Source organism: Phaenicophaeus curvirostris, chromosome 19 (genome assembly GCF_032191515.1).
Source record: "Phaenicophaeus curvirostris isolate KB17595 chromosome 19, BPBGC_Pcur_1.0, whole genome shotgun sequence".
Classification (NCBI taxonomy): domain Eukaryota; kingdom Metazoa; phylum Chordata; class Aves; order Cuculiformes; family Cuculidae; genus Phaenicophaeus; species Phaenicophaeus curvirostris.
Window position 1 is genome coordinate 13,543,794 of NC_091410.1, and position 23,003 is coordinate 13,566,796.

General features: G+C 40.2%; 1 protein-coding gene across 1 annotated transcript in view; it reads left to right on the forward strand.

The window, feature by feature from the left end:
• CA10 (carbonic anhydrase 10) overlaps positions 1–23,003 on the forward strand; it is a 143,095-nt gene that overhangs the window by 102,331 nt on the left and 17,761 nt on the right. Inside the window, exon 4 of the mRNA XM_069872692.1 lies at positions 10,731–10,916. Coding sequence (XP_069728793.1) covers positions 10,731–10,916 — 186 coding nt within the window. The remainder of the gene's footprint in view (positions 1–10,730; positions 10,917–23,003) is intronic.

Sequence of the window (23,003 nt, forward strand, 5' to 3'; positions counted from 1 at the left end):
GCAGAACCTGGGGGCTCCCAATTCGGGACATTTGAAACGTGTACATTAGAGAATTCTGTCCCTATGAAATTCTGTAGCAAAATAGTTTCGGGACCCTATTGAAGGATCACAATGGGCTTTTTTCAGTGCTTTCTAGAGAAGCTTCTAGATTACCCTAGAGTTAAATAAAATTTTCCATAAAAATAGGGAGTTTTTTTAATAAGGAGCTAGTCAGTTTACAACTATCTGGGCAGCTGTCACTTGATCTTACTTCTGCTGGTTCCAGTAAGAGAATATCAGGCTGTAACCACAGCAGAGATACAGAACAGCATGTTCATCCTTTCAAACTCAGAAACAAAGGTAGGTCAGTGCTGACAATGTGGTTTGGGGTGGGACAGACACATTCCTGCACGCCCTGCTTTTGTCAGGATTTAGGTATCTTTCAGACAGCAGAAAGCATTCAGAAGCTTCTTGTGCAAACACCACAAAGAATAGCGACACAGAACAGAGGAGGATTTTACCCAGAAGAGCAGGAGACCCCAGGGACCTTCCCACGTGTATTTAACTTGCTGCGGAGGTACAGAGGAACAGGTACTAGAGCAAAAGCAGTCTTAGAATTCTAACCGCGCTGGCTGCCCATATATATAGGACAGCAGAAAGGAGACCAAACTAACCAAACTGAAAGATGAAGGGAAAAACCTCATTTTATGCAATTACAGCTGAGAACTCTAGGACTAACGTTTTCCTAATAGCATAAAGGACATATTTAGGAGTTTCCTAGGTTTATTGAAAGCAACTCTCTCCGTTGAAATGTTTTGACTTATAGAACTCTGTTTACTCAGCACTTCTGAGAAGGAGGGCACATCTGCTAAGGTTCCTGGGCATGGATAAAGCTGGCCTGGGTCAGGATTGCTCAGGTTTGCAGTGTGTGTGGATCACTTGGGGCTTGTCATTCTTCACGTGTCTACAGGTCCCGTCCGTGGACTCCACTGCCCTGGAGGGGTTCGGCTCTGCCAGCCAGTGAAGGTACCTGGCAGCCCCACGCCGAGGGCAATTTCAGTTTGACATTTGTCACTCTGCGCCTCCTCCCTTCCCTGAGGTGGCATCAGGGTGCAAAGTCTGAGGAACGCGGTTTGGCCTAGACCGTAGAGTTTCTATCTTAGAAACTGTTGTTTTGATTGTATTTTGCTTTTGCCTGACATGCAAAGAATGAAAGGCAGGGATTTAGGAGTATTAAATCGTTTTGTTTTTTTTTAATATATAAATGAAAAAGACAACAAGCAACAGTAGTTACACCAGAAACCTGAAATCCCTTAAAGGTGATTTGGTCATAACATTTTTATTCAGGTTTCCATTTAGTACCTGTTACTATGTTGTCAATTGTCAGCTTGTATATATCACATTTTGTTCTGTAATCCCCTGGTGGTTCTATTATGCTTTATCCTCTATAAATTTACATTGCAAGTCTTTTTTTTTTCTGCTAGGAAAGCATAAGCTGGTAGAAAGAAAAGAATGCTTTTGTAAAAGAGCTGGCATTACATCCTGAATACATATCCCTGACAAGAGATGCAAATAAGCACCTATGTATTTGGATAATTATGTATATGCTTTTAGTCCCAGGATGGGTTTGTATGTTTACAAAACCACAGTTTTAGTACTCCAGTTACACCCACTCTCGAGGCAAAAGTTAGAATATCAAAAACATTTTTCCAACTGGTATATTTTAGGATGTTTGGCCCTATGTGTATTCTGTTATAGTCCGATGTGTGCAAGAATTCTTTATTGTTTCCATTTTATTTGCTTGCTTTAGTGACACATACACTATCGTGATAGAAACCTTCTGCCCATTTAACCAAAAAGTAATCAAAATCTAAATCATTCAGGTCTGTGAGACTTTTCCAGTAGGTGGACTGAGCAGATGGTGTTTGAAGACACCACCATATTCCTTAACATGTGCAAAGCGTTCATACGTTCAGATAAAATAAAATAAATTCCAACAGCGATGAAAAATATTTTTGCAATTACAGGCGCCTTTTTAAATGTTACATGTTGACTTATCCACTGAGCTTACATCACCTTTCCCCTCCCAGTAATCTGATTAGCCGTAACGTTAGCTTGAAGTACTGTGTACACCGTATCTCTACAGTAAAGTGATGGAGATCAGAGGTAAGAATGGCTCTGCCTGTTAAAGGGCGAAGGTGCCCAAGTTATTCTTCTACATGTGAAGAAATCAGTTATTATAAACTCTTTACAATGAAGAAAAATGCCGCCTTCCCTGAGCGTGGTGGTTCACCACCAACTTATGACAGAAAACATTGCGTTTCTCCACTGGTGCTATCTTATCTCACCTCCAGAAACTCCCATACGTTCCCTGCTCATGCTGACCAAAGCTCCTGTGAAGCAGCTTCAGCCCTTGGCTCACTGAATGTGTAATTCTATTTAGTGGCTGACGTCACCTCTGAAAAGAGAAAAATCTACCATAGACACTGTGAGGGAGCCGTGCCTACCTGTATTTTATATGCAGTGTCCTTGTTGCCAATAAATGTCAGCGTCGGAAGGATAATGGATTAGAGTTCTAGCGAAAACTTCCCTTATAAATTCAGCCATTTGCCGAGACAGTTGATGCCCTACTTTCAAGACTGTCATAACAAGCAATTCTGAGCAGTCTCTGCTTATTAAAAATGGAGCACTAAAATCAATAGAGCAATATCTTGTTGGAGAAAATTCAATTTATCAACAGTTTGTCATTTTAAAGATGATTAAAGGACTTGTTTATTACACATCATCTAGACTTTAGAAATAGTTGGTATGAAAATAATACAACGTAAGCCACAGTAGACTTACAAATCTTTCCATTACATCAGGGAGAGGATATTTTTCTGAGGGTGAAGGCCTGGAATCTTCTCCTATCTTTACTTTGGACTGTATTACTCACCAATTATTTATTAAACACTGGTTCTGCTCACAGATTTCAGTACCTTAGAATCACTACTCAGAATCTGTGCATTTAAAATTGTTAAAAATACCAAATGTACTGAGATTTTCATTAACATCCTGTAAGAAATACTTATTCTGACCTGCAAGAGTTCATTTTTGAAACCTCCAGTTGAGGCTCCACCTCAGTCCTATCTCGTTAGTAAGAACATAAGCACGTTTCAAGTATTTCCCTCTGTTGCAGGTGAGAACAACAAATCTGAGTGTAAGAATGAACTCTAAAACTGTCTTCACCTAGGATAAAGAGAGCAAGGCTGTCTTTGCATTGTAAATAAGATGTTTGGTACCTTTCAACTTCTCAGCTCGGTACTTTTCAACTCCTCCCCATGAATAGGAATGTGAACACACAAGTGCAACACCTAGATTTGGGAAAGAGGCATTTGGGAGCATTCACCCACTAAGCAAGGATACAATCAGAGCCTTAGGATCTTAACATACTCAATGTTACGTTTTAAACCCACATAAAAAAATAGTAATTTTGCATTTATCTGGATGTCTCACAAGTTTGTAGGTTTCTAAACCATTTACAACCTTTGAAAATTAATGCAAGTCTTTGGATTTTAACAAGGCAGCTCTTTTGACATCCCTTTATCAGAGACAAAAATTGTCCTTAACACAATTTTTAACGCAGATTCTTCACACTAAAATCTTGTTGCAGATTGTTAGACTAAATTAGGGTAATTAGTTCTCCAAACCCCAGTTATTATTCTCAATTACTTATTGACTTAGCCTAATTCTAAACTACGGTTAATGAACAAAAAGGAGCACAGATATAATTTCTTCCTCTTTCATGTAGTGCTTGTAACTGTGTCACAGCACAGGATGCGACTCAGCATCAGTGGTGAGAAGGTGGCTGTAGAACGCGGGGCTGTGAATTGCTGAGTCTACTCCTGCAGTCATACGGCGCTAAGTCTGTCTTAGAACGCCCTAAACCATCCTTTTTAAACACTAGAGCATGAGACAGGCACACAGCGCTTCAAAAGGAACTCGAGCTCTGTGCTAAAAAAACAGAGTGACTGCAGAGTCTATTACAGTACACATTGCATCTGCTGTTGAAGCCTGGGATGGATCCTCCTTGCAGGAAGCCCTCAACATCAAGATAAATCCCCCACCTAAATTCCCCAGTGGTTCCCCAGGCCGTCAGCCAGCGTTGGTGGAACCAGATCCCTCATCCAGTTACAGTTTTCCTGCTTGCCTATTTCAATAATTTGTTCTTAATTTGAAGAATCCAATGAAAGCTCCAGGATAAAATTCACCTACTACACATGGTTTAAATGCATTTGGAATATTATAGATGAAGGAGAGCGCAATTTCACTGTAAAGCTGGCATCAAAATACAAAGCAATCTTAATGGTAGACACCATAAATTTGGCTGCTTTAGGCTTCATAGTTCCTAACAAGCAAAAATCATTGCATTAATGGAGTAGTGGAAATACAATAAAACACTTTATTATCCCTAAAAGTCAGCATGTGCCATACAGACTCTGTGGGGTGTTACCAGCATCCTAGGAGCAGTTTTGTTCGTTCACGTCCTGCAGTATATAATTATCTCAGACTAACCGTGACCCTGCACGTCCTCTATTAAAATTATATTTTTGTTACTGAACAGCGTATACATTATTGAAGCACATTATTTTGATCACTGAAAATTGACATATTGGGCTCATTAGCCAGAAAGCCTGAATATTTAATTTATGAGGTTTGCTCCGAGTTTTTTACAGACCAGTCCCTTAGGGGCAGTAAATGGGCAAAACTGCAGAGCAGTGAATGGAAAGGTTCTTCCAGAAACGGGTGCTTCCAAAGCACAAAACTCTGTGTCATGGCATATGCTGGTACATGGCATTGCATTAGGTGGGTAAATGGGTTCATTTGCCTCATTAACATCAGTGCCTATCAAAAACTTTTCAACTAAGAAGATGAAAAGATTATTTTAATCTTTACACTTCTCCTTTACATTTTACATTTTTCACACAGGCCGTTTTTAATCAAATATTGATGGTGATGCCTGTTGTTCTTCAAAGCTCAGCAGTTATATTGCAGTTACTTCCCTGAGTCACTGTATCAAAACCCCATTTCCTTATCTGTAATTCCCAACAACTTAATATAAACACGATGTAAGATCTCTTGCAGTCTGGCCAGAGAAGACACTAGATATTTTGCTCATCTGGTGGCCTTCAAGCAACCCACCAAGCCAACATCCTCTGAACGCCTGCTTGTAGACTAGAAACCTGCTCGACGGATGCAAGAGACGCCACGATTCCATCCCCCAGCCAAAACTGCCACTTCTGAAACTAAAGCCACGGATTGCAGTCTTGTCACACACAAGAGATTCGTGTTAATTTTCTTCCTGGCTGTGGGAGTCCCTGTGGAGATGGTGGGAGCCACCTGGGATGAGCCAACAGTGCTCTCTGCCGGCAGCGAGGAAGGCGAGCTGAGAGTTTGCCTCAAGACTACCTTCAAAAATAAAGCATGAAATACTTTGAATATGTATCTCTGTCAAAGGCCCCAAGACGTTTACAGGCACATTTGTAGAAGATGATGATTTACAAGGCCGGGCAGCGTGCTGTGTATTGCAAACATAACTTGAAAAGTGATGCTGTTCTAGCAGGGTTTCTACAATTTCTTTACACGCTGTTGCATACAGTGATTGAGCGTAAAGATGAAGGCAGAGGGAAAAGCATTATGAAAAATAAGTATTCAAATATACAAATATTCATAAAAAGCATTTAAATAAAACAATTGTTAAAAAATAATTTAAAAAAACTTATGTGTATGCGTGTGTCTGCGTACTTACACGCAGAGTAATGCAGGGCAAGGACAGGGCTCTCAAAAGGCTGGGATAGACAATAGTCTCCTATTTGACTATATCATCTCCTCTTTAAACAGTGACTATAAAGAACAAGAATACCCTTTTTAAAAAAACTGTTAAATAATTTGAAGAACAACTGTAAAATCATTTTATTTTGCAGCTTGAGTTCCCTTTAACAGCAGCTAGAAAATCAAGACAGCACTATAAAACTACTTCTAAAACTAACTGGATGCCATAAGCACAATATTAAGAAAATAAATGTTCTTGCACAGCCACTGCTTTGAAATAAGGGAATGCAATTTTGCTGCAGAGAGCTGAGCCGTGTGCCTTAGAGTGGGTTACAGTTGAAATTTTAGTTCTGTGCAATGCTTTGTCACTGTCCCTAAAGTCAGATTTCAAATCACAGACTTGCCCTCAAGTCTGTGTAAACTCTGTTTTCAAACCCTGAAGCATTTTCTGCTTTGCACAAGAGAGAAAGAAGGTACTTACTACAGTTAAATCAACTTAAGTCAGTGAGTTCAGTGCTTTGTATCACAGAATATGGTCTGGTCAGAACACTACAAACAACAATCAACACGCACTAAGAGACAAGAACTTGCTTGAGGGACTTGGAAGAACATGACCCAGTTTATCGCTGCACTTAAGGGTTTGAGTTCAGGTGACCTGAGCTAGAGTGGAACTTTGCATAGGGAGATACTGTGTAAGCACCAGGAAGAGACTAAAACCACCAGCATTGATGTTTACTTACTCAAGGTGAAACAACAGAAAACTGCCGATTGAATTTTGCATTTTTTAAAGCGCCTCTAGATGACCAGGGCTAGGAGCAGCTCAATATTAGCGTGAATGCTTCCATGGAGCACTGGTGCCTCCCTGGCCCTACTGGGAGAGGAGCTGAGCAGGAAGCCAGTGGCACGTCTCGGGTTCCATAGGATCCACGTGGCGCTTTGATGTGGCTGCATGGAGAGGGAATGGAAGAAACCAAATGGCATTAGTAGTTCAGGTGCTGCTAACAGGGGAAGCAAGCCCAGCACTCCCTGAGCCAGCAGAGCTGCTTTCCTCTGGAAAGCTGGAATGTAGGACTCCAAGAGGAAAATACAGAAGCCAGGTGGCAGATGATAGAAACTTGGTTATTGCAGGATATAAAAGTGGGGCAATACGACACCTTCACAACGCTTCAGTCCTTGGTGATTTGCTTCCCTGCACAGTACCAGCCCTTCTTGGGACTGTATCTATTTTCATCCTAAAGCGAGAAACCTCGAATATTGCAGATAAGATCCAAGGACACCAGCAGGCAGCCATACACAATTGATTTCCCAGCTTCCTCGCATTCAGCACTGCTCCACTGGCAGGTACTGGTACAAGTTTAAAAATGTTCTTAGAACTGATCTTGAGGCCATTCTTACCTGAATAAATCCAAAACATTCTCTTTTTGCTGTTTTGTAAAGGAAGCAGCGAGTCTGCACGACGCCCTTGGAGAAAGGCGGCAGCGAGCTGCCAACAGCACGGGATTGAAAGGCAAAGAATCCAGCTCAGCTTTCTCTTTTCCTCTTGCGTCCCTCGCTTGCATTTCTAGCATGGCTTCACCTTAAACAGGATTCTTTTTCTGCCACTCCTGCTCAGAACCCTGAAGGCTGTTTGAACGCAGACTGTGATGTGAAGATGTAGGGCACAAAGGAAGCTCTTGAGAATTATTTAGTTCAGGACTGGTTGCGGAAGAAAAGATTAAGTAAACAGGATATGCAGTGAACAGGATACATGAAAAATGCTTCCACAAATGCAGGGTTAAAGAACATCACTAGAAAAAAATAATTCGGGATTGTTTGGAGTTTTTCTCATAATGGTCATAAAGGTCTCTGGAGTTTCAGGATAAACATGCATCAAAGGGTTTGTGCTTACTAGGTTTGCCTTTTTACTGGCTTTGCTGATGTTCCACCTTACAAAGAGCAGAATTGGGACGTTTTTTGGGATCACAGGACCAGCGAGTTCCACACAGATACCACAGGAGCATTCGGATCTTGCTCACAAATGTAGTATGGAATATATTAGCGGCGTGTGCCTGTGCGGCTGCCTTGCATCAAGATAAAGAGAGAGAATAATGCTGCTGGGGAATCGTGTGCACAAAGCGCTGTGAAGTAAGAATGGAAATGAATGAGATTAAAGAGAAAATAACTACATCAGGAATATGGTAATATTTTAATTAAAGTCTACTAAAGTTGAACTATTCCACAATTAAGGCTGAAGCCCATCAACGTGCTCTGTTCTACTCGGGGATTTTGCTACAGGTAAAGTTACCTGTTTGGAAACAGTTCCTAATGCATAAGGAGAAAGGGGTCAACTAGTAACTTGGTGCAATTGTTAAAACTTCAACAACATTGGACTAAACTGGTTTCTCAGATAGGCTTTTACTGATGTTTTCATATACGTTTCCTTTACTACAGTCTCATTTCTGGCGCTTAAGATAAATATGAATATCGATCCTTTGGAAAAACAAGAGGAAAAGATTTAATGCTGTTTTTTTCCCCAAGCTTGTTTGCTATGTTTCTGTCTTTGTATAACTTGCAAGTCAAACAGAAACACAGAACAAAAGGCTTAATAGCAGAACCAGAAACGGCACCACAGCCTTCACTGCGAAGGACTTGGCACCAAAGATCAGTCTGACACATTAAGGAAATGGTTATACCTCCTAACAGATCTTTTATATTCTCCTTTAAACTACTCTATAACATTTTACCCAACCCCAGAAGAGCATAAAAAATAAATACTAAACTTTCTAGAGTAACAGAAGTTGTTGACTCTGCCTAGCAGACCCAACATCTTTCCCATGAGGCGCCCCTGCCTTCGTACCATTTATCTCATAGAAGAATGTACAAAATAGAGAAAATACCTCTTCATTAACTTCTGTGCCCATGGCCTTTTACAAGATGGAAGGTGTCCCTGCCCATGGCAGGGGGGTTGGAACTGGATGGGCTTTAAGGTCCCTTGTGACCCAAACCATTCTGTGATCCTGTGATTCCAAGAGTCCATCCCCCTCACAGGTCAGAGCTGAGGCATAGCAGAGCCTTCACGGCGTTACTGGGGTTCTTTATCCGCAGTGATGTAGAGAAGTTCTGGTTTAGAACAGGCAATACCATCTCGTTACAAGCACTGCATTTTTATGAGGGGGCAATGAGAAGGCATCTGTTACTGCTGCTCATGAATTGGCCTCTTACCATTTCTGCTCTACGGTTATTTGATTCCTATTAGGGGTTATCTGGGTACCTTTTACCTTGAGAGAGAAAATAATGGTAACCTAATTTGAGATTTGTACCAATTTATGTAAGAAAATGGATTGTGAATATTACGCATAGCTGCTAAATCTAAGTCTTCAGTGACAGTTGGGTTTCCAAATGTGAATAGGAGGCTTTAAATCATTTTCCCTTATTTGTTTTTAAACTACATTTGTCACTTAGTATTACCAATTTTACATCATTCACATGCAGTGTACTGAAATGGAATTCAATAAACTGACCTTCTTCCACCTATTAAACCAAACTTGGTATTTAATTATTATGCAGGCAAATCAAGCAGAAAAACTAAGGAGCGTTTATAAATAAGATAATTGAGTTTCATTTGCAATGAGTAGGAATATTTGTGTTTATTGCTTTACATAAGAAATTTATCACTGCTTATTTTGAATTGGAGTAAACACAAAATATAGAACATCTGTATCAAAGTTTAAAAAAAAAAGCCATCAGAGGCTGTTTTATCTCCTCCATTTGGTTCTATCGCGCAGTCTGTGCAGTGTAACTTTTTACAACACACTCTGCAAGAAAACAGGTCATTTAAACTCAGTAATTAGTATTACAGATAAAATGACACTGCAGCACTGTTAATTACTATAGTACTGATGTAGTATAGGATGTAATGCATAACAGTCATGTCTTTAATTTTAAATTGAAGTGCAACAAAGCATATTATTGCTACGCTTCCTCTTCTTAAAGTAAATGAATGCTATTCAAGTGCACCCTTTGTATCCATGCAGCATGTTTTTAAATAAATCATACTTCTACTTTAACTCAAACTGGCATATTTCACTTTCTGATAGTGTAAGTTAAGGAACCTCCTGTTATAAGAACTTCTTCTGTGACAGCAGAAATTAAGACAGAATTAGTTTCCGTATGAAAAATTTCCACAATAATTTTCCTTTTCATCACAGCAGCTGTAAATCACTTTGCAGATGAAGCACAACAGTCAGTCTTTGTGAAAATTAAGATGGATGTTGAAGAGCATCACAGCTTTTTGAGGTGTGCTAGGAACTAGGGATATATAATCAAATCGTAATTAATTCCATACTGCTGTAGCTAAAATATCTGGCAACTGTAAACACAAAATAGTCATAACAAAACAGAGACTTGCAGGCGAGGAGAAGGAAAGTTTTCGCCTGCAGCTCCAGTAGGAGTAAAGCTCCCTATTCATGAATAATTATGCCTTCACTTTTTGCAGCACCTTTACTTTTGGATAACTTTGTTATAAATATTAAAAGAAAGAAAAAAAACGAGTTAAATTTCAGATTTGTTCAAGTGTGCTTTAATAATTTATGTCAGCTGAAATGTTCCCATTTTCAGTACAGAAATTGTGTAATGAAGCCATTATTCAGACCTCGCGTAAAAACTATTCCAAGAGCCTGCCTACTTAGAAGTATAATAATCCTGTTTGCTGTGTTAGCCAGGTGCCCCTGGCTAAAATGTGTACGGATGGATTTAGCAAAATATTTGAATATACAGTGTAAGATTCAAAGCAGAAGTTGAAGGGTAACCTCAGGTTGCTTGTTTCATCCCACAGCAGTAAGATGTATCGGTATATTTAAATGCAAGTGTGGAAAAAGCAAAACCTTGAACTACGTACAACTGGTTTCTAGGGCTTACAAATTATTTTGAAAAATGCTTTTCTTCTCCCCCCTTTTGTTTAGGTCAGTGGGACGATGTATAACACAGGGAGGCACGTATCGCTAAGATTAGACAAAGAGCATTTGGTCAACATCTCCGGAGGACCGATGACGTACAGTCACCGCCTAGAGGAAATCCGGTTACACTTTGGAAGTGAAGACAGCCAGGGGTCAGAGCACCTACTCAATGGACAGGCGTTCTCTGGGGAGGTATGTCCCACTTCTTCGGCGGTACAAACAAACCCATGGGAATGACTCATTTTCCCTTTCTGCCTGAAGGTATTTGCAAACTAATTTGTACTCACAAAAGTTGTTTCCCATCAATCAGGGAATTACATTTTTTCCCCCATGCAATGCAAATTGTGCGACTCATATCCAGAAATGAAACTGCTGTAGTCATTGTCTGCGTAGACACCCTGTCTGCTAACGTGTGCTACTTAAAAAAGTAATCGAGTACCATTTGATGGGTCCTTTATATCCCTAGTAAGCACAAATACAAGATTAACCACAAAGTAATACTGAAAGTGCTTCAAGTTCTTATAAAAGTGCTACTTCTGGTACTCACTGGTATGTAACACTCGACATTGAGTACCCTTCTGCCTTTGATTCATGTAAAAATAAGGCAATACTTAATTTTAGAGCTGGTTCCACAGAAGACGGTGGGTCTGCTCAAGAAATAAAGTTATGTCCACAGGTAAACCCTGGCAGAATTGCTACTTGCTTTGTGTTTTAAATATATGTCTGTACGTGTCCCAGAAAGAACCATAATTTAATGATCCGGCTAGGTATTGTGGGACAAGCCCATTACTGCTGCTGGATAAATGTTTTAGCTTTGTATAGGGAGTACGTTTTCAAGACGAATGGTAAAGTTTGCAGGCAGTCTGGTAGACAAAGCAGAATCTTTCCATTCGTCTTATGTAGGGGCATTTACATGAAGAAGAAATGCACAGTGTTTGTAGTACCTCCTCCTTCATCAGCTCGTGCCACATCTGCAGACCATCAAGCATGGACCTCTACTCCACAAATCCCAACAAATAAACTAATGCTAAAGAATAACTGTACATTACTGTAGGAATTATTTTTAAATATACTCAAGGTATGCTTTTACCAGTCTTTCAAAAGACCAAAGTGGTTATTTTTCATAATAAAGCCCTTATTTTCTTGGAGATGAATAATCAAATTACCATCTGTACTATCTATCACAGGCTTTGGTGATGAGTCAGTAAATGCCTGACATTTTCTTTACCACTGTGCAACAGCAGTTATTTAAGAGTAGGAAATTAATTGCAGAGTTGTCAAATGATGGTATTATAATTGATGGTAATCATTTGCTTTGTTTGATAAGCTACATAGATGTATAATATAGCCAGTGGCAGCTTTTTCAGGAAATTATTCATGTCTTAGACAACGACTTCTGGTTGTCTTTGTTAAATTCTAGGATAAGTGAACATATAATGCGCTACGCCTCTCAGAGCTGAAAGTTAACTATGCTGTAGGAAATAAAGTCTTGGCTTTGCTGAACAGATTTACAGAAAAGCAATATTCCAATGGAAGCAGGTTGACTGAACAAGAAAGCAAATATTGGGTTGAAACATACCATTGCATTTGATATGATGTAGCAACATGATCTCAGGTTATTTTAAAAGAGGTTTGAAGTTATCAATTAATCAGTCATAGACTATTACAAAAGGTAAAAATGTAGAGCGTTGTTTTGCAACACTTAGTGCTTACCCAGGCTCTCCTGGTCTTGGCAGGAGGAGTTTTGAAGTACTATTAACATTTGCTATTATTTGCTAACAGAGACCTGGAGTTTTCCTTGATAAAAGCAGGAAACCTAGCTAAGTAGAAACCACTGTCAGACAGTCACGCGCAGCTGGAGCCACAGTACACGCAGGATTCATCTCATTACCTGCATTCCTCCAGCAGTCATCAGAAAGAGATAGCACTTCCAGAGGATGCTCATTCCTGATAGCTGGAGAGGTGTCTCAGGACAGGACAAATCACTCTGTGGAGATGCATCTTCCTTGACAACAGGGCAGAGACAAACTACAGGGCAGGGAGCCTTGACTAGACACCTCCATTTCAGATGGTGAGATTAATTCTGCCCTTTGAGGATGTGTTTTTCAAAGTTTCAGATAATCTTTTTGGGCAGCTGGACAGGAAAGTTCCAATAAGGTCATGTATTAATTACTAATTCGGACCTGCATCTCCAGTTAAGTCTTTTTTATGGGACGCAAACTGTTTCCAAAGTTCTGTGTATCAGCTTATCATCAATACGTTTGGTACTGCACGGTGGAAAGGAAGGTAGAGTTTGGAATGCTTAAATTAAGCATTTATGTGTCCCGCCGATACATACTTGAGTGTGTTTAATTCTCTACTCTTTGTATAAGCATCCTGCTGTATTCTAATGATTAAAACAAAATTTTGGCTCAGGCAGTCTCCATCTAAGATGCGAGTCGTTTGTGTCTGCTGCCTGTCTCTATGCAAAACAGTTTTTAATGCTTCTGAGCCTGTATCATTAATGAGAAAGACCATCTTCCTTGCAGAGAGCAGCAGCACAAAATGCAGCAGAATTTACCAGAGTGCTGTTGCTCAGGCACCGTCTGCCTTGCTAAAATAAAAAGGCAACAACCTCCACAAGGTTCGTGGTGAAAGCGGGAGACTCTAACTTTGCTATGTTGCAGAGTCATAAAAATCCATACTGATTTTTTTTTTCCACGTTATGGCTGTGCGTTGTAGCAGCTGTAGCAAAGTAAAGCCAGCAAATCAAGGAGCTTAATTATTTGAGGTTATGCACCTTTCACAAATTCAGTGGCTGGAGACTTTCAAATAAGAAACCACAGCCCATAACACATGAAAAAAAAATTATTTCTTCTTCTCTGCCCACCAAGTCACCCTTCAAAACCCCATTGACAGAGATTATAAACACACGGTGATTTCATTCGCTATGTAAGAAGGAAAATGAAAATGAAATTAGTTTCTAGATAAATGGAAGCATATTGCAACTATACACACAGTTTGGAACCGAGATTTACTTTTGCTGCTGCTAAAAGCCACCAAGAAAAACCAAATAGAATACAAGAAAATGGGAATCCTAGAGGAGGCTGGAAATTCTGAAACAGTCTGAAGTACCAGCCTTCTACTACTGAAATTTCTTTGACTGCAGGCATATTCTGCATGAGTGGGAAACCTCTAGTGATAGTAGAGGATTACTTATCAGAGAGATCAGTGTTGCAAATCCAACTCCTGATATTTTTAGAAGCTGGACTGTCAGATAGACAGCCTATGAGAAGCATCCAGCCAGCTGGAATAATTTAATCCAGCCTGCTGCAGAATTATAGTCTGAATTGTTAAATGAGAACCAGTGGCTCTTTTACCAGACCTTCCGCACAACTTTGACTCACCCGGGGGTTTCCAAACACCCTCTCCAAAAATCAAATGTTGGTATTATTGATACCAGAAGAACCAAACATAAGAACAGATTGTGCTAGCACATTGTCCTCCTCTTCCTTATGAAAGGAGCATTGAATCAGCCAGTGAGGACCCTGAGCAGAGGACGGGAGTGTCCTGCACCTTCATAACCACGTTCCTTCAGGTGGTTCCAGCACCAAAGCAGAGCTGGCTGTACCCCTGCCCCGGCTACATCTGGTGCTGCTGCCAGCAGCTTGCAGAAGGGAGTTTGAAATTCAGCTCTGCCAGTTGCCACAGGCCATCTGTATTACATTTCGGGACTTTATTGCAAATGATGCAGGTCGTTTTTAGGTGTTTCAACCAGAAGATAAGTTTACTGTACTCTGGTGCTTATTAATGTTGAAAAATAAGCCTCTGAGGAAGGTCCCAGATGAGGGAACACTTGTCTAATGGAAGGGTGGTTTAGTAAAATCTTTATAACCTTCAGATTAATGTTCAGCTTCAGAGGAGAAAGTCAATAGGATAATGAATTAAATTGCTATCGGAACAGAATATAAATCAGGATGAGGTGGTGGCATTGTCATCACTGCAGTATAAGGAGACTATTCACATGAGTAATTGAAAATCAGTGGGAGGTGAACAAGCGCATTACTTGGAAGAATGCACCCCTGTCCACCCTAAAGATTACAGGTGAGCTCACCCAAAATTTTACAAAATACTCATCCATAAAAAGCAGAATAAAAGTCTAAAAGACGCTTACTCACCAACACACGCTTACTGTGTTTTTCTAAACCAAAATCAATTTTATATTTTAAGTTAAATGGGGTTTTATTGCCATTTAATATAAAAGAAAATAGGATTGAATAGTGTATTAGCACAAACTGAGGAATATTCGCACCTTACTGTGGTCTGCTAATTGAAGAGCAGTGAATCATCCGATGGAAATTCCTTCCCACCCTCTATTGACTTCGTAAGGATGTTGGGCTCTAACAGAGATGTGTTTTAGTAGCAGGCTGCCTGGCCCCTCTGCTCTAAAACTGCATGGAGATTAAATTGTTGCGTCTCTCTCTTGACCAGAGTCCTCTGCTTATAAAACCATGGTCCACAGGCAAAAAATAAAAGTATGATTGAAGGAGGAACATTGCTGAGATAACCTGGACAGCAAAGCTCACAGGGAGGTGCACTGGAAACCCGTGTTAGTTTCTAAAGTTAAGCAACTTAAGCAATTCAAAGCATCCGAGTTACATGCATTTAACTGGTGCTTTGTTGATGGCTAAGAAACAGGGCTCCAGATAGAAATACAAACTAATTGTGGCACCCAGTTCCGTTTACTTCATTTCATGTTCCATTTCATTTTTGTAGGGTTTTTTTTGTGAGAGATTTTGAGCATTATGTGCACTTGGGAGAGGAGATGGCAGAGAGTGAACCCTTGAAACAAACAGTGGGTGGAAATGGGTGGAAAGGCAGGTAGTAACGGAACCGCCTGAGCATCCACGGCTACGTGGCAGTAATAGTGATTTTAAAGTACCCATCAAGATAACATGCGACATCCAGATATTTTCTAAGCAGCAAGTAGGCAGTGTTTACAATGCGGTCAACATTGCTTCTCGAGGAAGCTTCTCCTTTTGAACTGCTCTGTTGTAAACCATGAGAAAGATGACTTTCCAGGAATACAGAACAGAAATTTTTGTGGTGTATTTTACATCCAAATGCAGTAAACTTCCTACACTGGCTGTGTGCTAAAAACACATCTTAATCCTTAGTGACCTTCAAAAGCAGTTTCATCTTCAACATTTGTGACGAGGAAGAGTTGACTTTTAACTTATGTTCCTCCCTGTATTTTTTTGGCTAGGCAGTCATCCCCAAGTCATGGCCAATATACGCTCGTTAAATAACAAATCCCAAAATGCAATAGCCAAGCGAAGGTATAAAACCAAGTGAAGGTGCAGCAACTATAAATCATTGAGCATAAATATATAAATAGAAAAAATGCCCAGCAAGTAAAACTCACTCTTGTATAAATGGCTGCATTGCTAGGCAGTGCCAGTATCCTCCTGCAGTCATGGGCTTACATTTAGTGCTGCTGGAGTCACACTGTCATTTTTAAAGGAAAATTAGATTGTAGAAATAGCCTGGTTTATCCATCCCTTAGGAAAAAAAACACCTTAATTACACAAATCAAGTTATATAATGTCCAAACTTTATATCAGCAATAAAGAATTTTACTTGATATATAATCAGCCTCTCATATCATAAATACCATTGGTGTTATTTTTTCACCTTTCTAAAACCTGATTAGCAGTGGAAATACAAATGAGGGGTTTGACTTATTGTTTCACAACAAGAAGATTTTATAGTTCATGCTGTAGGTCTAAGTGTGCATTTTACAACAGCACAGATAAAACTGGAAAAGGGTAATGGTTTTATTTAAAGCAAATTGTAATGGGATGTTTCTCTTGGTGTATTAACCACGGGAGTTTAGTTATTGCACCAACAGGGAATGAGGATTGGACCTGGATACAACTATGGCTCTGTGTAGAATACAAGCTAAGAAAAAGATAGGGGGAGAATTACAGATTTAGTTCTTCTAGCAGAAAAACTAACAATAACAGATTTGAAAGGAACAGTCATTCCATTTTATAATCCCAAACAATCATTAGACACCATCTGGGGTTTAAATGATGCTTCAGAACAAGCGTTTAACCACTTACAAAATTCTAGACTAAATTTCAGGTACACAAGCAGGATTTTGATCTTCCCTTTAGGTCCAGATCCCCTGGACTTCCCAGTGTTTTACTGGAGCATGTTATTCTTGCTGGGTTCTGCATAGGAACTTCGAGGCACTCGCTACAAGGAGCTCCATTTCTGGGACCCAGGACTTTTTGCTTCTGTTTAAATTGCCTTCTGGAGGTTTTGTGGTACAAGCTCCATAGATACGCTCTGCTTTGTACTGAAATTGAAGAAATTGTACAGGCAGATCTTTAGTTGTGGGGTCTTTTCTTCTTTTTTATTACCTACACATATGTGGATGTTCCTTGCCAGAAAACTTCCTTTCTTTGGAAACTACTTTTCTGAATCCTATGGACTCTCCATCCCTTAACAGAACCAGAGGAGCTGTGATACTGTCAACTTGTGTTAAATAGCACGTGATGCAGCAAAATATCTGCCGCATGGAATAATAAAGCTTGAATTTCTTAGTTACTGAAAGGATCTGTTTCACTTGGTAATAAATATATTTTTGCACATGTTTGCTTTTCAGTTACCAACTGTTCTCTTCTTTGTGGGGAGGGAGAAATGGAAGAGAGTGTCAGTGCACTGAGAGCACAGTCTGTCACAGACTATAATCTAAATCCCTTTGGTGCCTCGATTTTAAAACCCAGCATCATAAAGCAGTAAGGTGGAGTTTTTCTGCTTAGAGTAGCAACTGCAGGATTTGCTCTTTTAAACCACTGGGACATTAAAACATGCAGCACTCTAAACCTCCAGTGTCACTTATGAAGTATTCATTTTGCCTCACTCCAAATCATTATCATTTGCTTGGGGTCACTTTACTTGCCATGGGATGATGATTCTTTAATTAAAGAGTAATCTACCTCTGCAGCCAAAAAAAATGCATTCATTTTGAACTGGGTTTTATGTTACTTGGTAATGATTTTTCCTTTAGACTTCTTGTAAACCTTATTTTTTTTCCCCAAATATATTTAACGTAACATTATGAAGAAAGGAGGAATTGAAGTAACATCTTATACAAACGCTCCTGCAGCTACTATGGACAACCACAAAGGAAAATAAAAAGCAAGCATATGTGATTTTTTGTTAGCTTTACAATTTACCTAAACAATAGAGACAACAGTGAGACATCACTGTAAGCATTAACCTGGACTAAACTCTCATGAAAGCTTCGGTCTGGGGTATGATTTGTTGTTTACATACTGATCATGGACATGCCAGACTGCAAAAAAGATGCAAGGGCCTTCCAGCCAGTCTGTCTTAACAGATACTGCCTGGGAGCTGGAGGATGAACACCAGCAAGCAGAATGTAACAGGAGATTCCAGAGTTAATAGCAGATAGGACGCCGCTTTCATGACACTGATCCATCACCACCAAACACAGTGAAGTGCTTGCATGTTAAGTGCTGAGCGCTAAAGCCACAGGTCTTCATTGAAACAACTAGTTTAATGCCTAAGTGGAGTCAAACTCAACTAGTTCTGAGAGCAGTTGTGGTCTTTGTAGCCCAGGGCGTGGGGATTCGCTTTGGAAGGGGTCTTCTTCAGTAATTCTTATGTTACTCTGTAGAAATGGAAGCTTCAGACAGCAAAGGTGACCCTGATGTTGAAGAGTCTAGACTTGCCAGTAAGGCCCTCTTATAGGAGGTAGGAGTTCCTGGTTCCTACCACGGCAAAGGAGGCAGCCAAGACAATGTGGAAGGTCTTCCACATCCTACGTGGATGCTCTGGGCACTGTGACATGAGACCTGGATGAGGGCGGGGTGGATCACGGCTTCCTCGGAATGAATCAGCCCCGAAGCCTCCCCGATAATAATTACATTTTGCTAATACAGAGTGGCAGCTGGGAACCTTTACGATTATCTCTGTAACCTTCGGGTTATTTCTGTACCTTCAGCTACTCGTTTGTTATGTCTCTGCCCCTTACCTTATGCTTCATAGTTTCTTAGGAGGCATTTTAGTGCCTTACTAAAAAGCCAACCAAGTCATGTCAATTCTCACTGCTTTTTCATTATGTTTTCAGGGAAAGCTGTGAGGTTGCAGAGTTACAGTTTTCATTTAGCTTATGGACTTGACCTTCCACCATCACTGTAGACCTTTCCTTAATTAAAAGCACACAGGCATACGCTGCCTCCCATGAAGTCAAAGTACTTTAAGTCTGGGGTATTAACCATCTAGGTAATTGATACTCCCAATAAAGACAGAGAAATAAATCCCTATAAAACTTGGGGTTTTTAGGCAAAATCCTGACACACAATACAAGCAATAAAGGGAAGGAAACCTAAATTTTTGTTATCAATTCATAAGTATGTCTTTCTAAAATTATTACATTTGGGTCCGTTACTCAGACAATAAAATTGCCTTTAAAATAGCAAGTGAGGGGGACCAGGCACAGTAACATCAGTGTTAACACCGTGGAGAATTAGAATTGACAAGGTTAAACCACATCTCTTCCAAGTGCACTTTCTTTCCATTTATCTTTTAATATCTCACCATTATCTGTCTGCACTGTTATCTCTGTATAAACTAACCGGACATTAAAGCACACAAGATATGCTGGATTAAAAGTCAGTAAAAATTAATTCACACTATTCAGGTACCTTTCAGTAGTTTGGTTGGGTTTTTCATCTAAATGCCATGAAAACATGTTCTAACCGACAAGTTGCCATAGGCACATTAGAGAAAGATCACATACAAGTTATTACTCTGCAGGTTCTATCAAAGCGAAGAGAGCTCTGTTTTTTAGCTAGAAAGGGCAAGTCTGTTGCCATCTATCTCTTCCCATCACCTCAAATTTTATTTACTCTCTCTTATCAAAATACAAACACGCTACTGCCACCAAGTCACTGGAAACTGTGCTAATTATGGGGTGACTTGGCAATGCAGTCTTAATCTGCTTAACCTTTAGCATACAACTGGTCAGAAACAACTGCCCCTCAAATGCATAATTCCTATGAATAAAAAAACAGGTATTTTTTATTTTTCAAGGCATGTCAGTGCCATATTTTGCTATGTGACTTTTTGCTCTTTTCACACTTAGCAATTTCTTTCCCATTTATTCTGACAAATAGGCACAAAGTGATCAATGACTGTGCTATCAATCCCACGCAGCTCTCACCAACCCAGCATGACACTTTGAAACCCATGTCCGAAGCACGGCATGTAGGTATGGTCCCAAGACACCCATCATTCCTTGTGCTTATACAGGACTTAATCTTACAGCATCCATGGCTGCAGGAGCTCAGCTGCCCAATTCTCATTACTTAGCTCTTTTTTAGCTTCACACCACGTAAGGCTGAAATACCCTGGTGAGGTTGTCTAGACATAAGTTTCTTCCTCTTCCTCCAATCCACCAAAGTACCAACACAGTACATTGCACTGCAATAACATTAATTATATAAAGCAGTAGAGGAGCACAGCGTTCGAGTTGTGGTTCTGCTGAGATTCTCCAGAAAAAGAGAAAAGAAGCTTATGATACCATGCAGAAACGATGAGTTAGCATTTCTGTTTGAAATAAGGAATTCTGATTCAGAAAAGGACTCAAAAGTGCTACTGTAAAGTGCTTTGAGAGAAGACAGGTTACTGTTCACTTCTTCACTTCACATAAAAACCAGGGAAGGGTCAATGAGAGATCATAAAAGCATGCTACCAATAAAAGCATAATTAAAAATACATAAAGTATTTACAGAAAAAGCCATCATGGGTGAAACCTGTAGCCCTCTTTACCACACATTCCTCTAGCAGGACATGCCTATACTTCAAAGACAGAAACTAATAAGCAGAGAGACAGAGTTCTGGTCCCAGTTCTGCATATTGCAAAATTACTTTGTGGCTTTGGGGTTTGTGGATTGTTTCTAAGGAGTATTGTGGCATTGACCTGTGGAGCCAGTTTCACTGAAAAATACAAATTACTACACCAAGGTAGCTCCACTTTACTTAGATTTTGGTGTGTTTTGTTCTATTTTTACCTTCAGAGCAGTGGTTGCAAGGTAACTTAAAGGGTTGAAGACATTGCTTCTCCAGGCTCTTGGCTGGATCACCAGACAAACCAGCAGAAAACCAGGGAGGTTTCTGGTATCCTCTGCTAGTGCTTCAGCCAAATTTCAAGTTCCCTCCAAGAGGTGCTTTGATTTTGACACGTAAGCATTTTCCAGCAAAACAGTGTTTCAGCAAAAAAAAAATCCCAACTAGTTCTGCTTATGATTATTGTAAGGCTTTATTCTGTGTGAAGCCCGAGGGCGTGTGCAGTTAAGAGGATTTTCACTGTTTGATTTGTAGCTTAGAGCCCTCCCTATCTACTGTTCCTCAGTCACAAAAGGCACCATAGAGGAACGGCTCTTCCTCCGAACTGGTAGAGCTCTTCCCTGGGGCGGTTAATTAGAAAAAACCCATCACCCTTATTCTCCCACACTCTAATGAATGCCTGTCTGCTTCATTCTCACAGGATTTTCTCTTAAAAATCCAGGAAGATGATGAAAGGAAAAATGGCAGGGCGAAAAAAAATAGCAGTATGTGAAGTCCCAAAAGTCTTTTTCCTGTGGCCTATTTGAAAACCCATGCCTACTTTTTAGACATACTTAGTACTGGAAATGGATACTTTGAAGAAAGTCGGAAATCTTTTGCTAGAATTCAGAGCTTTCAGGCAGCACGTTTGGGGTCTGCCCCACGAACCTTCCTAGGCATTAACAGCCCCCTTGAAGCACCTGAAGCCATGGGCATGCCCACAAACGTAAAGGCAGGTAGAACGTATGTTTACAATCAATTGTTACTGTCAGGAGCACAATACACGGGGTCACAATACAAGGAAAGCAGGATGCAACCCCCAGGATTTAAAAATATTTAAATTAAAATGGTTTGGTTCCACTCTGATCCTATATATGAACTTTTTTTTCTTATTTCACGTATCACAGAATCATGGAATGGTTTGGGTTGGAAGGGACATCCAAGCCCATCCAGTCCCACCCCTGCCATGGGCAGGGACACCTCCCATGGATCAGGGGCTCCAAGCCCCATCCAGCCTGGCCTTGAGCCCCTCCAGGGATGGGGCAGCCACCCCTGCTCTGGGCAACCTGGGCCAGTGAGATGCTCAGAAATTGCTAATACTGTAGAAATTACCAAATGATAACAGTGAAAATAGAATTCTTGGAAAGACACAGACTTCTTCAGTGGCACAGAATGCATCGGTTTTGTGAAGCCAGCTGTCTTTCAAATGATCTTGTACTCATCAATATTTTGGTTGTTATCATCGAACAATCTTGGGGTAGCTTGGAGGAGATCGATTTTACCTGTGTACTGCTGGACAGTATTCCTTACTTTGTGCTCTGAAAGTGGCAGCTTATAACTCAAAGTGAATGACCATTATTAAACCTGAAGACGTACATCATTTAATGTAAAAATAAATGGGGAATTCTGAAAACCAGCAGGATTACTGAGCTGTATCATCTTATATCAGCTGAAAATCTGTCCCTTACCATTTATGAAGAGGAAAATAAAAGTGCAATGAAGAGCTGGAAGAGACCATCTGTCTCCTTTTAGTCCATGGTTTTCTTTAGAGTTGAGCCTGAACCAAAAACCTATTTCAGATGTGTCCAGTGTTTGGAAGTGGTCACATCGTGGTCCCCTTGGATATTCAGAACTGCTGATAGCTGCTCACAACAGACATTAATGATAGCCCTTGTAATGCTTTTTGTCAAATGCTTTACAGTCATTAACACATTCCTCATTAACTATCAATTAGCTTGCAGTGTAATTATTTTGCCGATTTTACAAACGGGTGGACTGAGCCAGGCTGACTCAACCGCCGTCATGACAACAGACCGTGGTGCGGTGAAGACCAGAACACAAGATTTCATGGTGGTTTCAAAGCCCGAGAAATTTTGGCCACCCAATTTCTCCAAATTCATTCCTAGTAGTAGGTGGACATCTGAACTAGGCAGGTCTTGCCCACGGGATTGCTGGAGCAAAAGTTAATCACCCCAATACACACTGCGCTGTGCCTCCTACAGCATCCAACTGTATTAAAGGACAGTCGTGAAATTCACGTCATATATGCATGATACTCTGCCACCCAAAAAGTCTTTTATCATCCATACCTGAATGTGTCTCTTACCAGCTATTTTTTAAAGTTCCAAACTTTAATCAAATTATAGTTAGAGGCAG